Raw genomic sequence first — 16,505 nt, 5'->3', positions numbered from 1 at the left:
AGTGTTCGAAAATAGTGTTGCCTTCATCATAATACACATTTCTCTAGCTGCATCAGATTTAGCCATGAGATATATTTAATCATTTTGGAGGTGTTAACATTACAGAAACAATTTGTGTTTTAGAAATGGCAGACCATCTAGATGTTTGAGATCTTACAGATTCATGTGCTGGAGCATGGAATGGTAAATTTGTATGTAATTTTCCAGACCCTGCATCAATCCTAAAACTTAACACACTGCAGCTATCAACCAAAAGGTATCAGCAACTCCCTACACAGCCCAAAAGTACAGAAGTGACATGTACCCTGCACCAATTTATTCTTGCTACCAGTAAACCAAATTGAGGAGAGAATTAAATTGAATTGAATTTGTTGTCACGTGTACAAAACTTTGCCTTGTGAGCAATACAGGTAGATCACAGATTTGAGTAGCATAGATATGTAAAAATAGGTAAACAGCAGCAAAAACAAAAACACAGGTACAGGCAAATGTTAAGATTTTGTAAGTCCATTCAGTATTCTAACAAGAGTATGGTAGAAACTGCTTTGAAACCGGCTGGTGCATGTGAAACTGGCTGAGTCGTCTTAAAACTTATTCATCCCATGACATTTGACCAAAAGCAGTACAAGGGTAAGGTATTTTATGAAAATTCCATGGATAGATACTTAGTGCTTAGAAAGGATTAAACACAAGTATTATACTTGAGAATATTAATAGGAATAAAGCAACATTGAGTGGCATCTTTGAGACTATTGATTAAACTGAAAACAAACTACACAGCCAATTGTGGTAGCGCACGACACACAAAATGACAAACAAAAACATAGCAAAAGTAATACTGATCATTCTGATGCACAAAAGATCCTTTGAAATTGAACGTCCCAGCTATATTTTTCATTTTTGTTTGGCAGACAAAGCAAGGTGTGTGAATTGGTTAATCACCCATGTTTCAACTGAAATACCAAAACAGTTTACCTTCATGAAAAGCTCAAAATTTCACATGAAAATAATTTATTTCAATTCAAGGTTCACTTTAAAAAAAAAGTTAAAGCCCTTACCACTGCTACATTTTGTTGAATATCAATAGCAGTTGCCAATCCTCCAACTGACTGCAAGTCTTCATATGTTACACTACAAGCAAGAAATACACATTGCAAATATTCAGAGTAGTTGGCATTCAATGGGAAGTTACAACTCCATGTGTGCAATAATCTCAAGTTCATAATCAAACTTAGATACACTTACTTTTTGCACTCATCAGTTTGAGAACTGCTTCTGATCTGTGCAAACATATCAAAATTAGCTGAATCTCGAGCATCTGGATTGCAGTTGGTCAATGAGCTAAGGGTACCACTAACACTGTCTGCCCCCAGATCTGTAAAAATAAAATATTTAATTGACTGTTATGCTAATATCAGGCGGTGACATAAAAGCAAAAATACTGCCGAAGAAAAGCTACTTCAATAGAAAATACTGTAAATTATAGGACTCATGCCAAAATAGTGTTAATATCACTGAACTAGTAAATCAGAACTCTAGGATAATGTTCTGGGCCATGGATAATAATTGTATCATGGTAGATGGAGATATTTGAATTCAATAAAAATCAAGAATAAAAAGTTATCTTAATGGCGAACTTGTAGCCACCCATTATTGTGGTAAAGTCCCATCTGGTTCACTAATGGTCCTTTTAGGGAAGGAAATCTGCCATCCTTGCCAGGTTTATTCTGCATGCAAGTCCAGACCCACAGCAATGCAGCTGAACCTTAGCTACCCCCTGGGCAATTAGGGATTAGCAATAAATTCTGACCGAGCCAGCAATACCCAGAACTCATGAAAAGAATAATTAAAAAATACTGAACAGATCTGACAGCATACGTGGTGAGAGTAAAAGAATTAATGTATCAAGTTGAAAAAAAGTTTCATTATAACCAGAGAACAGGAGAGAGATTTGTTCGGTTTAAAGCAAATATAGTATCAGGAAAAGTTGGGGAAAGAAAAAAAGATGACAGTCCAAGGCAAGAGAGGGCAATAACCGAAGAACAAGCAAAAGCAGTGTCCAAAGGAAGCTCGAAATATTCATTACCCTCAAGATAGTTTGATGGTTCTCTGCATTTTTCTTCAATAGTGGCTCACCCACTAATGCCCCTGACTTGTTCTCACACTGAACGACTTCTCCTTCAAATCCACTCACGTCCTCCAAATAAAAGATGCTGCTATGGAAAGTTGCATATATACCAGCTTTTCTGTGGAATACTTCGGTCCTCTCAATCACCTCTTTTGCCAGGAAGTTAGCATCTATTTCCACAATCTGATTCTTCCTTTCCCTGACATTTCCATCTCTGTTTGCTGGCATAAGCTACCGAACAACATTCACCATTGATTCATTGACTCCGAAAGCTGTGTTGACAATTTTTCTCATCCGGTTTCCTGGAAGGACTCTAAACCAATCTCTTACCATACCAGCACTTCAAAGGAACATTCATTTTACCCGAGTCCACACTATTTAGCTGATAAAGCACTCAACCATGCCATCCTACTTGGAGAATGTCTGCTCTCAGGCTTACAGCAGACTCCCTCAGACAAGAGGGCTCTTACTTACACTCAACCTCCTACCCCACACTAAAGGGATCATCCTTGATGATTTCCTCCATCTCGAGGTTGATATTTAACAACTTTCCCTCACCTTGCAGCACTCTCAGACTACTCCTTTTGCAATACTTTGATTCACACATGTATTACCTTCAAAACCATTTCCTCTTCCACAGCAATGCTTGTAGCCTTCAGATTAGACACTTCAATCAGATTTCAGGTTGTAACATCTCTCCCATCTTGTTTTGTGTTTTTATGATTTCGTACAGCAGAATATGTAATGATTTTGTTTTTTTCATTCTTCTGGACACATCCTTTACTTCCAGTATCATTGCTTTTTTTCCCCCGAGCATACAATCACATTATTTTTCAAATCTCTCTATCACAGGACTTCTTATTTTTAATATCCTTCCCAAATCCCCCCTCTGCTTCAGTATTTGGCAGCCAGCTGCTGTACTCTTAAAAAGTTTATAAGTAAAGAAGGCAAGTGTGCGTTTAGGATGCCAGATGGATAGGGAATAGTGTGCCAAAGGGATAGAATGCAAAATGGTGAGGCAGAGGCAGAGGCAGACTGGTTTCAGATTGGGGTAAGCAACTCAGTGGAATGGACATGATAAATTCCCCCATAGCATCCCAGGGTATGCAAGTTAGGTGAATTAGCCATGGTTAATTTGGACTTACAGGGATAGATTGAAAGGGTGGGTCTCAGTGGGATGTTCTTTGAAGGGTCTGCACTATAGGGATCATATAATGAACAGCAGCTCAGTAATTATTTACACATTTTTAAAAACTACACATTAATGCTGGGATCACAATATATTTAATCAGAATTCTCTGATTCCTATCGTGTAGATTAGATGATCCAGGTTAAAAGACATGAAACCACTTCCTTACCCAGCCCAGCGAGCTGTGAGGATAAAGTAGGAGCACTCATATTTCCAACCATTGGGCTCACAACTGCAGGGGAACCCGGGCCCAAGTCTATTAGATTATCTGTGTCTGTAACTTCATTCAATACCTATTGAAATGAAAAAGAAATTAATAGACCGTGATTTGAGCAAACAAACCCATTCATTGAAAGTTTCTACAGATCTTAGTAATTAGAATTGTATGGTCTTACTTACACCATCTCTTGCATCCTGACTTTCACATCCTGATCTGCATCGTTCAAATCTGCATAGAAGACATGACAAACCAGGAAAAGCAATTTGTCTGCTATGATGCAGGGGATATCATTTATGTACATTTTAACGTCGTTTGTTTTGGAGTTTGGATTCTGAACCTGTGGCATGCGAGTTTGGTCTATATCAATGAAGGGGTTTAATGCTGAATTAGTAAGTATTTCTGTAACAATGGTGACTTCTCTTAATGCACAGAACATAAAATAAACATCCCAGAGAGTAATGTCATTTTGTTTGCATTGTGAGTGTTAAGGGGGAAAAAAGGAGGAAATATTTGTTCGTTAGATTTCAGATAGAAGAAATTGAACTTTTTCTTTGGACAGAAGAAACTTTATTGAGCCCTGAAGGACAGGCTCATGGCGTAGTGATGGTGGGATACAGGATGCTTGCCTTTATTAGTTGTGCATAGATTGTAAGAGCAAGGTGGTTATGGTGGAGCGGTAGAGAACTGGTTGGCCACAGCTAGAATACGGTGCACAGCACTGGTTGCCACACTATAGGAAGGATGTGATGTAATTGTACTGGAGGGGATGGAGAGGATAGTCACCAAGACATCACCTGGGATGAAACATTTCAGCTGGATTAGGTTGTTTCCTTTGAATGGAGGGGTGTGCGTGCACGTGAGGCAAGAAATGACACCTGATCCAGTATAAAACATTATGAGGGACATGTACAGGATGACTAGAGAACAGTTGCTCTCCTCAGTTGATGCGTCAAGGGGACATACTTATAAAGTAAAAGGCAAGGAGGTTTAGAGAAGATTTGAGGAAAGACTTTTTCACCTGGGCGTGGTGGGAGGCCAGCATGCAATACTTGGGTTGATAGGTGAGGCCGGTTGCTTCACAACCTTTAAAAAATACTTGGATGAAATACTTAAAGTAAGTATCATAACATCAAGATTATGGGCCTAGTGCAGCAAAGTGAGCCTAGACTAGATTTAACATAGTTTTGGCAGTACAGAGTGAGCCAAAGGGCCTCTTTGATGTTGTATGATTCTATGATCGGCTGAAGAAAGATGCATAAGAGGGCTATTCCTGAAGGGAGACAGCTTAGAATTGCTGAGAAATAAGTTACTTCAACGGATGGAGTTTGTTTAAAGTTCCAAATGAGCAATGGCTGGTTAAAACCCTGAAGCAGTAATCTGAAGCTGAGAAAGATTAAGCTCAGTTGTATGAAGACTCAAAGAGGTTCTCAGATTTTGAAAGACCAGAAGTCAAAGCCATGATATAGATGTGACAACGAATGGAATTCTGTTTCGAACAGTATCATGAAGGAGCACTGTTGAGATTGTATTTTACTGTGTGCTTCAAAATCTTTAAGTGTGTGCTGTATCTAATTTGCTTAGTTTATTCTATTTAGCTTCATTTCTTTTGCATGATTGTAATACAGTACTAGCAAGTTTAAAGCAGTTAGCTTCAAAAGACCCCAGCACGTTCCTAAGATGTAGCATCTGAAATTAAAACAATGCAAATTCTTCTATTTGGTTCACTATTCTCAAACAAAAACATATAGTAGGCACAGAAATTAAACAACACTGATGTTACTTTTTGCTCCTGGTTTCTCTCTTCACTTCTTTGGCCCTTACTTTGATTATAAAACTATAAGAGGAGAAATTAGGCCATTCAGCCCATAGAGTCTGCTCCACTGTTCAATCATGGCTGATAAGTTTCACAACCTCATTTTCCTGCTTTCGCCCCGAATCCTAGATACTCAAGAACATATCTATTTCAGTCCCAAGGGCCCAACATTCCCAAAATTTAAAAAGTGATTTCAAAGTCTATCACAGGTTCTTGCCAGTTTGTCTTATCATTAAGTATTCAGTTTGAACTTGTAAATGCCCGAATATATTTTGCTGCAGAGTAATATGCTGACACAATAACAATATTAATAGGGAGTTCCACAAATTAATTCAGGAGAATGTGGCAGAGTGATAAGTCATATCAGATATTGCTTATTCCACTTCTAGGTTCTAAATTACAGTTTACAAAACATAATATCATTGAGCTAGTCAGCAGTATTTAGGAATTAGTGTTGTCAAATGTAATGCATATTTCAACCTGTCAAAAATGAAGAAGATCATTTGCACAAAGTAGCAGCAAGCTGGTCACTCACCTTTCATACCGAAGGAAAACATTATTAAGATCATCATTTACATGCAGAAGTTCCTCTGTGATCTCTTCATTAGTTACATTGGAAAGAAGTTCTACAACCCGTTGTTGCATTGCTCGACATGTGCGATTTAGTTCCTTGATTGAAGGATACAGGACATGTTAACCAGTTCTGTGCCACTAAAGGCATAGTGAATTAAATAATTTGTTTAATAACAACTTTGGTGAACGAAGATCAACAGAGTATTGAAAATAGGCATTTCTTTTGGCATATCAAGCTGTCCTAGGTTGGATATTATTTAGGCCAAACACATTAGGAATTGCTCAAAATTGCTCACTTGCAGACCAACTATGTGACTTTTGCCATTTCAGACATGAGCCACATTGTGGCTTCTGAATTAGCCTGTCAATTTAGTGATAATCAGGATTGAATTATGGGACATTTCAGCACAACATGCTCACAGATCATTCCTGAAGAAGGGCTTATGCCCGAAACGTCGATCCTCTTGCTCCTTGGATGCTGCCTGACCTGTTGCACTTTTCCAGCAACACATTTTCATGCTCACAGATCAAGACTAGCTCAAAAACTTAACTTTTGAGGAAATCTTATGTCAAAATATAAAACATTCATTCTATGTAGATCAGTCTTTGAAAGGAATAAATGTAAATGAATACTGATAAAAGACTCGGCCATGGAATCAGAATAGATAGATCTGGTCTACAAAAGTAAAGGCAAGAAAAATCTAAAGGTTTCGTTTTGTTTTTCAATAATTTCACTGCAAGTTAATTCAGACCTTAGGCAGAAGAGTGTTCCATTGCATTAAAAATAATAAGACTTTATTGCAACAACAACAACTTCAAGCCTTCACCATTTCTAATTATTATGCAGTTATACAGGGCCTTGGTGAGGCCACACCTTGAGTATTGCATGCACTTTTGGTCTCCTAGTCGGAGGAAGGAGATTCTTGCTACTGAGGGAGTCCAACAAAGTTTCACCAGACTGATTTCCGGGATGGCAGGACTGATCGCCTGCGCTTGCACTCACTGGAATTTAGAAGAATTGGGGGTGAGTGGGGGAGAAAGAGCCTCAGAAATATAAAAGCCTGGACAGACTAGATGCAATCAGAATGTTCCCAAAGTTGAGGAAGTCCAAAACCATGGATAACCGTCTAAGAATAAGGGGTAAGCCACTGAGGACTGAGGGGAGAAAGAATTTCTTCACAGAGAGATGTGAACCTGTGGAATTCTCTACTACAGAAAGCTATTGGAGCCTGTTCATTAGATATATTCAAGATGGAGCTGTAGAGCTAAAGGAATCAAAGGGTAAGGGGATACGGAGATTGCATGATCAACCATGATCATATTGAATGGTGGTGTAAGGTTAAAGGGCTGAATGGCCTAATCCTGCACCTATTTTCTATGTTTCTATGACGAGCAGATTGACAAAACCCCCAAAATGAGCCACAAGGTTGCTTGCTGATTGTATGACAAGGTAACAAAATCTTCCCACTGGAGGACTTATTGATACTAAAAACGTTTCACAAAGTTCAAAGTAACCGAAAGTTGAAACTTCAGCCTGGAGATGTTTTACTATGGTACCGTTCAGGGAAACACTAGCGAAAAACATAATTTGCAAGTAACATGAACATTCTCACCTGCAGCAACTCGAAGTCAGATTGATTTTCTTCTCCAGGGACTGTTTCTGTCAACATTTCAGACATAACTTTTGTATTTCCACGGACAACATCCAACTCGCTGCGCAACCTGGCAAGCTACCATATAAAAAGCTCAACTTAAAATAAAAACGTAAATTCTAAGATTAACCAATAGAATATATCACATAGAAACAGATTCACTCTCATACTGAAAAACTAGGAGGTGGTTGTCTACTCTACTGCACCATTCCAGTCACACATCATTTATCTGAGGCTGCCTTGAATCGAACAGAATAGGTCAAGCATTGGATCTTTGTTATTGTCTGATGCAAAAATCAGCAGGAAGACATGATTGGACTGCACTACTCAAACAAATTTATTCCTCTTCAATGTGAAAGTGAAAATCCAGTAATGTTTAAGACAAAACATATAACACACTTACTGCCAGAATAAATTATTTCAACTGAATTTAAAAAGTCAATTCTCCATCATTCTGCTTTTTAAAATTTGTTTTGGACATGTGGGCATCACTGGCTCTGCCAGAATTTACTGCAAGGTGATGGTGAGCCATCTTCCTTTAACTGTTGCAGTCTTTAGTGCAGAGACACCCAACAAACTATTAGTGAGGATGTTTCAAGGTTTTGATACAGTGAGTGAAGAAAAGGAGATGTACTTCCAACCTCATGTGTGGTTAGCAGTGGAACATGCAGATGATGCGGTGCCTACATATTTGCTACCCTAGTTCTCTTAAATAATAGAGCTTGTGGGTTTGGACAGCGCTGTCAGAGGAACCTTAGTGAGTGCAGTACATCTTACAGCTGGCACATACTGTGCTTCCGTGATGAAGGGAGTGAATACTGAAGGTGCTGCAGATGGGATTCCAATCAAGCAAGTTGCTTTTCAGGAATGGTGTCAAGCTACTAACTTGTTGTTGGAGCTGCACACGTTCAGGAAAACAAACAGCATCTCATCACGTGCCCGATATGTTCCTTATATTTGGTCAACAGGCATATCAATGCCTGTCACTTTCATGACCAGAGGGGAGTTATTTACCACATAATCCTTGTCTCTGTCCAGCTCTTGCAGCCAAAGTATGGCTTGGCAAATTCAATTTTTAGCCAATATTAACCCCCAGGTATTGTTGATAGGGGATTCAGTGATGTCAGGCTAGACTATCTCTCGTCAGTTATGGTCATTGCCTGTCATTTGTTCTGCAGGGTTGTGATCAAAGCTCAACTATCCTCAGCTACTTCATTAACGGCCTCCCATCCATCACAAGGTTAAAAGTGGGATGTTCACTGAATGTTGTTTGATGCTCAGTACCATTTGCAACCCCTCAGATAATGAAGCAGTCCATGTCCAATTGCAATAAGACGTGGAAAGTATCCAGACAGACTGACAAGTGACTTGCACATCACAAGTGCTGGGCAATGACTATGTCTAAGATGACAGAACCTAACCACCAACTCTTGACAATCAATTGCATTTCTGGCAACACTGGTGCAGACATTTTTCTTTTTAAAAGACAATTGACCAGAAACTGAACTGAACTAGCCCTAACATTGCAGGGATGAGATCACTTCAGAAGCTAGGAATTCAGCACCAACTAATGCATCTCCTGACTCCCCAAAACTTGAGGGATTTAGGGTTAACCCATCTACAAGAGATCGGTCAGGAGTCTGATAAAATATTCCCCATTTAGCTGGATAATTGCAGCTCCAACAACACAAAGGCTGACATCATCCAGGACAAAGCAGTCCACTTAATTGGCATCCACAAACATCCACTCCCTCCACAACAGGCACAAAGTGGCAGCAGTGTGTACAATCTATAAGATGTGCTGCAGAAGTTCAAAGTTCCTCAGACAGCATTTTCCAAATCCATGACCCCTTACTTAGAAGGACAAGGAGAGCAGATATATGAAACCAATATCTCTTGCAAGCTCCCTTCCAGGTCACACAGCATTTTGACTCGGAACTACATTGTTTTACCTTTCCTGTCACTGGGTTAAAATCCACTCCTAACAATATTGCAGGTGCCCCTGTGCCCCAAGAACTGCAGTGGCAGTTTCTCCAGGACAATTAGAGATGGTCATTAATGGGTGACATAGTCAATGCTTAAAAATGTGTTGCTGGAAAAGCGCAGCAGGTCAGGCAGCATCAAAAGAACAGGAGAATAGACATTTCAGGCATAAGCATAATTCCTGAAGAAGGGCTTATGCCCGAAACGTCGATTCTCCTGTTTCTTTGATGCTGCCTGACCTGCTGCGCTTTTCCAGCAACACATTTTTCAGCTCTGATCTCCAGCATCTGCAGTCCTCACTTTCTCCTTTTTACACAGTCAATGCTACCCACACCCCATGAACAAAAAGAAAGCTCAATACTACATTAAGTCCATCAATTATCAATTTGATGGACTGTAGAAATTCACCAAGGCTCTTCGGACAGCACCTTCAAAACCCATGACCACTCCCAATTATAAAAAGAACAGTAAATATGCCACTACTTTCAAGTTCCACTCCAAGTCACTTTCCATCCTCACTTGGAAATATATTGTTCCTTCACCATCACTGGCTCAAAATTCCGGAACACCCTCCCCAACAATATTGGTGTACCTACACCAAATGGACTGCAGAAGTTCAAGGCAGCAGCTCACCACGACCCTCTCAAGGGCAATTACTAACAGGCAATAGATGCTGGTTCAACCAGTAAAAACCCACTTCCCTTCACTGAATTTAAAAATAAATAAAACTTGAAACATTCAGACATCAAAAGTGTTCAAAAATAATTTATGGATCATCAATTCAGAAGATGTGGCTGAAGATAGATAAATATACTTCAGCCTTGCCTTTTGGACTGATGTACTGGGCTCCCCCATTGTTTAGGATGAGGATATTTGCGAACCTTCCACCTCCTGCTTATTGTTTAATTGTCCCCCATCATTCACGATTGCTGATGGAATCAGTGCAGATTTTAGATCTAATCAACTGGATGTGGGATGTCTTATTCCTGTCTTTTGCATGCTGCTTCCAATGTTTGGTACACAAGTAATTCTATTTTGTAGCTTCACCAGGCTAATCTCTCTTTCCCAGGTAGGCCTGATGTTAATCCTGGAATGCCTTCTGTGCCCTTCAATGAAGCAGGATTAATCCCTGTCTTGATGGTGATGATAGGTTGAGGGGCATACCAGGGCATGACGGTGAAGACTGTTTTGGGAGTACAATTTGTCTCTTGTTGATGGCTCACAACATCTTGTGGATACCCAGTTCAGAGTAGCTCAATCGGTTTTAAAGTCTGTCTCATTTAGTATGGTAGTAATGCCACACTGAACATGGAGTATATAGAACATAAAGGGTTGAAGGGCCTGTACTGTTCTATGTTGTGCAAACCTTTTATCCTTCTCTATATTAGATTAACCAACATACCCTTCATTTTACTATCTTCCATGTGCCGATCCAAGAGTTGCTTAAATGTCCCTAAAGTATCTGACCCTACCACTACTGGCAGTGCATTCCATGCACCCACCACTCTCTGCATAAAGAACCTACCTCTGATATCTCTTCTAAACTTACCTCCAATCACCTTAAAATTATGCCCCCTCGTGATAGCCATTTCTGCCCTGGGAAAAAAAAAGGTTCTGACTATTCACTATCGATGCCTCTATCAAGTGACCTCACTTCCTTCTTCGCTACAATGAGAAAAGCCCTAGCTCCCTCAACCTTCTTCATAAGACCTGCCTTTCAGTCCAGGCAGCATCCTGGTAAATCTCCTCTGCACCTTCTCTAAAGCTTCCACATATAATGAGGCAACCAGAACTGAACACAACATTCCAAGTTTGGTCTAACCAGTGTTCTACAGAACTGCAGCAAAACCTCAAGGCTCTTAAATTCAATCCACCTGCTAATGAATGCCAACGTACCATACGCGTTCTTAACAACCCTATCAACCTGGGTGGCAACTTTGAAGGATCTATGAATGAGTACCCAAAGATCCTTCTGTTATTCAGACCTCCAAGAAACCTGCCTTAAAAGCTGTATTATGTCCAAATTAGACTTTCCAAAATGAATCACTTCACACTTTTCCAAGTTGAACTCCATCGACCAATTATTATCCCATTGCAACCTATAACAGCCTTCCACACTATCCACCACTCCATCAATCTTCGTGTCATCAGCAGTATTACTAACCCACCCTTCCACTTCTTCATCCAAGTCATTTATAAATATCACAAAGAGTAGAGATCCCAGAATAGCTCACTGTGCAACACCACTGGTCACTGAGCGCCAGGCTGAATACTTACTATTCACTACCACCCTCTTTCTTTGGGCTAGCCAACTCTGTATCCAGCCGGCCAAATTTCCCTGTATCCCATGCCTCCTTATTTTCTGAATGAGCCTACCATGGGAAAATCAAAGTACACCACATCCACCACTCTACCTTCAATTATTTTGTCACATCCTCAAAAAATGCAATAAAGCTTGAGGCATGACCTAACCCTGCTATGCTGACTATCTCTAATCAAACTATGGTTATCCAAGTAATCATAAATCCTGTCTCTCAGAATCCTCTCCAATGATTTGCCTACCACAGACATATGACGGACTGATCTGTAATTCCCAGGATTATCCCTATTCCCTTTATTGAACAAGGGAATAACACTTGCCACCCTCCAATCATCTGGCACTACTCCAGTGGACAGTAAGGATGTAAAGCTCATTGCAAAAGCCACGGCAATCCTCTTTCCTCGCTTCCTGTAGTAACCTTGGGTATATCCTGTCAGACTCAGGGCTCTTTTCTGTCCTTATGTTTCTCAAAATTTTCAGCACATCCTCTTTCTTAACATTAACCGGTTTGAGTATATCAGCTTGTTTCACAGCTTGTGCTCAGAAACATCAAGAATGCTTCAGTATTTTCTGCTGAGCGCAAAGTATTCATTAAAAGGACCTCGCTTACCTCCTCCGACTCCAGGCAATAGTTCTCTCCACTATCCCTAATCAGCCATACCTTCACTCTAGCCATCCTCTTGTTCCTCACACACATGTGTAGAATGCCTTAGGATGTTCCTTAATCCTTCCTGCTAAAGATTTTTCATGCCCCCTTCTAGCTCTTCTGAACCCATTCTTCATTTCCTTCCTGGCTACCTTGTAACCCTCGAGTCCTGTCTGATCCTTGCCTCCCTTGTAGTTGGCCTACCTACATATTGAGGTAGGACACACCAAAAATTGCTCCATCCAAACTATTTAACCTAAGGAGGTTCCAATCAACATTAGGGAAGTTAAAGTCACCCATGAAAACAACCCTGTTATTTCCAAAATCTGCCTCCCAATCTGCTCCTCCGTATCTCTGTTGCTATTGCGAGGTCTGTAGAAAATGCCCAAAACAGTGACTGCTCCTTTCCTGTTTCTGACTTCCACCCATACTGACTCTGTAGACAAACCCTCCGCGATGACCTCCCTTTCTACAGTTGTTATACCATCCCTGATTAGCAATACCACTCCCCCACCTCTTTTACCTCCCCTCTCCTTATTCCCTTTTAAACATCTAAACCCTGGAACATCCAACAACTATTTCTGGCCCTGTGATATCCAAGTCTCTGTAATGGCCACAACATCATTGTTCCAAGTACTGATCCATGCTCTTAGTTCATCATCCTTATTCCTGATACTTCTTGGATTAAAATAAACACACTTCAACCCATCACACTGACTGCTACTTTGCCCCATCAACTGTCTATCCCTCCTCAAACTCTTAAATGTGAAGATGGGGCTGTCCCTATAAACATTGTGCAGTGGTCTTTCCTACTAATTGTTTCTTTTAAGAGGGTGATAGAAGAAAGAGCATAGGTAGTAACCAGGAGATTTCCTTGACCCCGTATGTCCTGACACTAGGTAGTTTAAATAGAATCTAGAGTCTGGGAAACTTCTTCTTGACAGTATATCATTATGCCCCTACCTCCGGTGTCATAGGGATGGTGCTGGTTGTGTCTAATACATAGTAATACTCATGGAATCTTACAACGTCACGCTATTTCGACTACTCTCTGAAGCAGCTCTTCCAATTTTGACACTAGCATCCAATTTTGATGTTGGTAAGTAGGACTTTGCATGATCAACAGGGTTGTGTCAGCTATAGTCATTTTTAGTACCCAGGTTGATGTCAGGTAATCTGTTCAGTTCCATTCTTTTCTTTAGACTTTGTAGTCATTGATACAATTGAGGCAGCTTGCTAGGCCAATTGAGAGGGTAATTAAGAGTCAACAATATCGTTGTAGGTCTGGAGTCATACATTGGCCTGACCAGGTGAGGATGGTGGGATTTCCTTCCCTTACAATTGGAATTGGTTGCATGGTCACCAGACTTTTAATTACAAAATGTGTTGAATTCTATTTTCACCATTATGGCATTTAAACTCAACCATTATTCGGGGGGGGTTTCTGGATTAGTAGTCCAGTGACATTACCACTATTCCATCTCCCCCTTGTAGTTAGGGAGCTGGGCATCGATAGACATTTGGCAATGGATCAATTTTAAAATTCTCATCTTTGCTTGTAAATCCCTCCATGGCTTCAAAGCTATCTCTGTAACCTCCTCCAACCCAACTTTGCAGAGGTACTTCTTTAATTCTGGCTTCTTGAACATCATGGATTGTGATTGAGCCATTACTGTCTGGTTGTCCCTCTCCAAATTCATCTTCACTTTCCTTCTTTTAAGATATCCCTCGAAACCTTCATCCTAATAGCCCCTTAGTGTCAAATTTTTCTTTATAATAGTGGGAAGTACCAGATGACACTATGATGTTAGCTTGAAAGGAAGTGGGTTAATGGACAAGAAACAGTAGGGATAAAAAAAAAGCAGTTGAGTGCTGCGTGGATTGATGTTGGGGTTCAGCTATTTAAATCAAAGTCAATGACTTCAAAGTCAAAGGAAGAACAAAGTATTCATGCTTACTGATGATACAAAGTGAAGTTGGAATATAAATCACGAGGAAGCTAGTTTAATTAAGACAACAACAGGGTAGCTAAAGGAGTAGAATGCGGGGGAGCGTGGGGTTATTCACTTTGTTCACAAGATTAGAAAAACAGAATATTTTTAAGCATGAAACATGTTGATGTCCAGACAGAATTGTACATTTACAAGGAGCACAAAGTTAACACGAAGGTACAGCAAGCCTTTATGGTAACCTTCATTACAAAGAGACTAAAGAAAATCAAAAATGAAACAGTGGTACAATCGTAAAGAACTTGCATGAATCCACATCTGTAGTAACGTGCACAGTTTTCATCTCTACATTTCAGCAAGGTTTGGAAGTGGCACACTGCAGGTTCACTTGATTGGATAACCCTGTCATCTCTGAAACCAATGATGAAAAGCCTTGTAAATTGGGCCTACGCTTTCTAGCATCTAGGAGGATGGCAGATAATGTTATACAAACATGCAAAGTTTCTCAGGAGGTTTGACAAGGTGGCTGAGGAATCTAAAACATGGATGCACAATCTTAGACAAGGAGTCAGTCATTCAGGAACGAGGTGAGAAGAAATTTCTTCACTCAGATTGTAAAGCTTTGAAATTCTCAATCCAAGAGGGTTGCAGATACTCCAATGTACTCAAGGCAGAGGAAGATTTTTGGCCTTTCAGGGAATGAAGGTATAGGGGAAGCCAGTGATCAATCATGATCATGATGAATGACAAAGCAGCCTTGAAAACCCATGTGTTCCTATTGCACATTTTTGCAAAAGGTGTTATATAAACATAAGCCGTTGAGGTACTCTCAACTTTTTCACCTGTTCAACGTTTGCAGTGATTGGTCCAGCTGGAAGGCCTCGTGGGGCTGTATAGGCAGTCAGTGTGGATGGTGCAGATAGCATGCTGGTTAGCGAAGTGTTTTTCTGTAGGGACTGAGGCATTGGTTTGTTCATTGCCGGATCTACCTCAGGAATGCACTGCAGTTGAAACAAATTACACACACATCTTCAGTGTAAAATGGAAACAAGGTTTGAAACTTCAATAACTTATTTTGATGAATGAATGAATGAATGAATGAATGAATGAATGAATGAATGATGTTACTGAGCACTTTCCAACTTCTGACACAGCAACCCATATTTCCTCCTTAGTTCAAATGAGTTAAGATTCACTGGTTCACCTAACTATTACCATTCATTCCAAATCAAAAAGAGTGCTTTTTAAAAAATAGTTTTAACAGCATCATAAATTTTCAAACCACAGCATCAAATCTACAAAATCTCTGAGCAAACAAGCACAGAATTCATCTATTCCCATGCTGTAGGCAAACATTGAAAAGGAATGATTCCCTAGGCAAAGGTGGAAGTGCACAGAGAATCTGAGGCACAGATAATGATCAAGCTCTACAGCTACACCTAGAGTGCACAGAAGCTACATCAGTTCCTATATTTCAAGGAGTGTTTAATAATCAATACAGTTTCCCCTTAGATGAAGATAAGATGAACAAATGCAATGAAACTGTGCTTATTGTTTGGATGATAGAATAAATTACAACTGGAAATTTAATAATCAGGAAGCAGATACTTCTCAATTCACAGAGTAAATCTAATACAAACTAAAAGTATTGATTGTAACCAATATGAAAGGCAGAGTTAACTCTGACAAATTCTACACAAATACAAAAATAATTATTTTCTACTATTTTGAAAACACCAATGTGATGATAAATGGGGAAAAGTTATGCCAATAAAACATATTGCATTTATTTGTAGAAAATTCAACAATATGTAACCTATGCCATAGAAAGTATTCATCATTATTGACATGCAGACTGCAACTGAGCTAAATCTCCCTCCCACGTGCAATTTCAAATGTAGATTTTAAGTTGCACCAACGTTCCCATCAAAATTAAAAATGCATTTGAAACAAATATTTAAATCACTTGTACCAATATTTTCTGTCTTCTCTGCAGATTATAATGAATCTGTAAGTTCACTTGGAAGCTGAA

The 16,505-nt window shown here is 39.7% G+C and overlaps 1 protein-coding gene across 4 annotated transcripts in view; it reads right to left on the bottom strand.

Moving 5' to 3' along the window:
- LOC140464293 (TOM1-like protein 2) overlaps nucleotides 1-16,505 on the bottom strand; it is a 61,501-nt gene that overhangs the window by 22,650 nt on the left and 22,346 nt on the right. For all 4 annotated transcript variants that reach the window (XM_072559191.1, XM_072559193.1, XM_072559194.1 and 1 more), the window contains exons 6-12: nucleotides 15,316-15,474; nucleotides 7,537-7,653; nucleotides 5,886-6,019; nucleotides 3,717-3,765; nucleotides 3,487-3,610; nucleotides 1,246-1,375; nucleotides 1,059-1,131 (exon numbers count right to left, since the gene is read on the bottom strand). In XM_072559191.1, coding sequence (XP_072415292.1) covers nucleotides 1,059-1,131; nucleotides 1,246-1,375; nucleotides 3,487-3,610; nucleotides 3,717-3,765; nucleotides 5,886-6,019; nucleotides 7,537-7,653; nucleotides 15,316-15,474 — 786 coding nt within the window. The remainder of the gene's footprint in view (nucleotides 1-1,058; nucleotides 1,132-1,245; nucleotides 1,376-3,486; nucleotides 3,611-3,716; nucleotides 3,766-5,885; nucleotides 6,020-7,536; nucleotides 7,654-15,315; nucleotides 15,475-16,505) is intronic.

The sequence above is a fragment of the Chiloscyllium punctatum genome, chromosome 40 (genome assembly GCF_047496795.1).
Source record: "Chiloscyllium punctatum isolate Juve2018m chromosome 40, sChiPun1.3, whole genome shotgun sequence".
In the NCBI taxonomy this organism is placed as follows: Eukaryota; Metazoa; Chordata; class Chondrichthyes; order Orectolobiformes; family Hemiscylliidae; genus Chiloscyllium; species Chiloscyllium punctatum.
The sequence above is the reverse complement of the archived record's forward strand: the minus strand, read 5'-3'. Positions and strand labels throughout refer to the sequence as shown.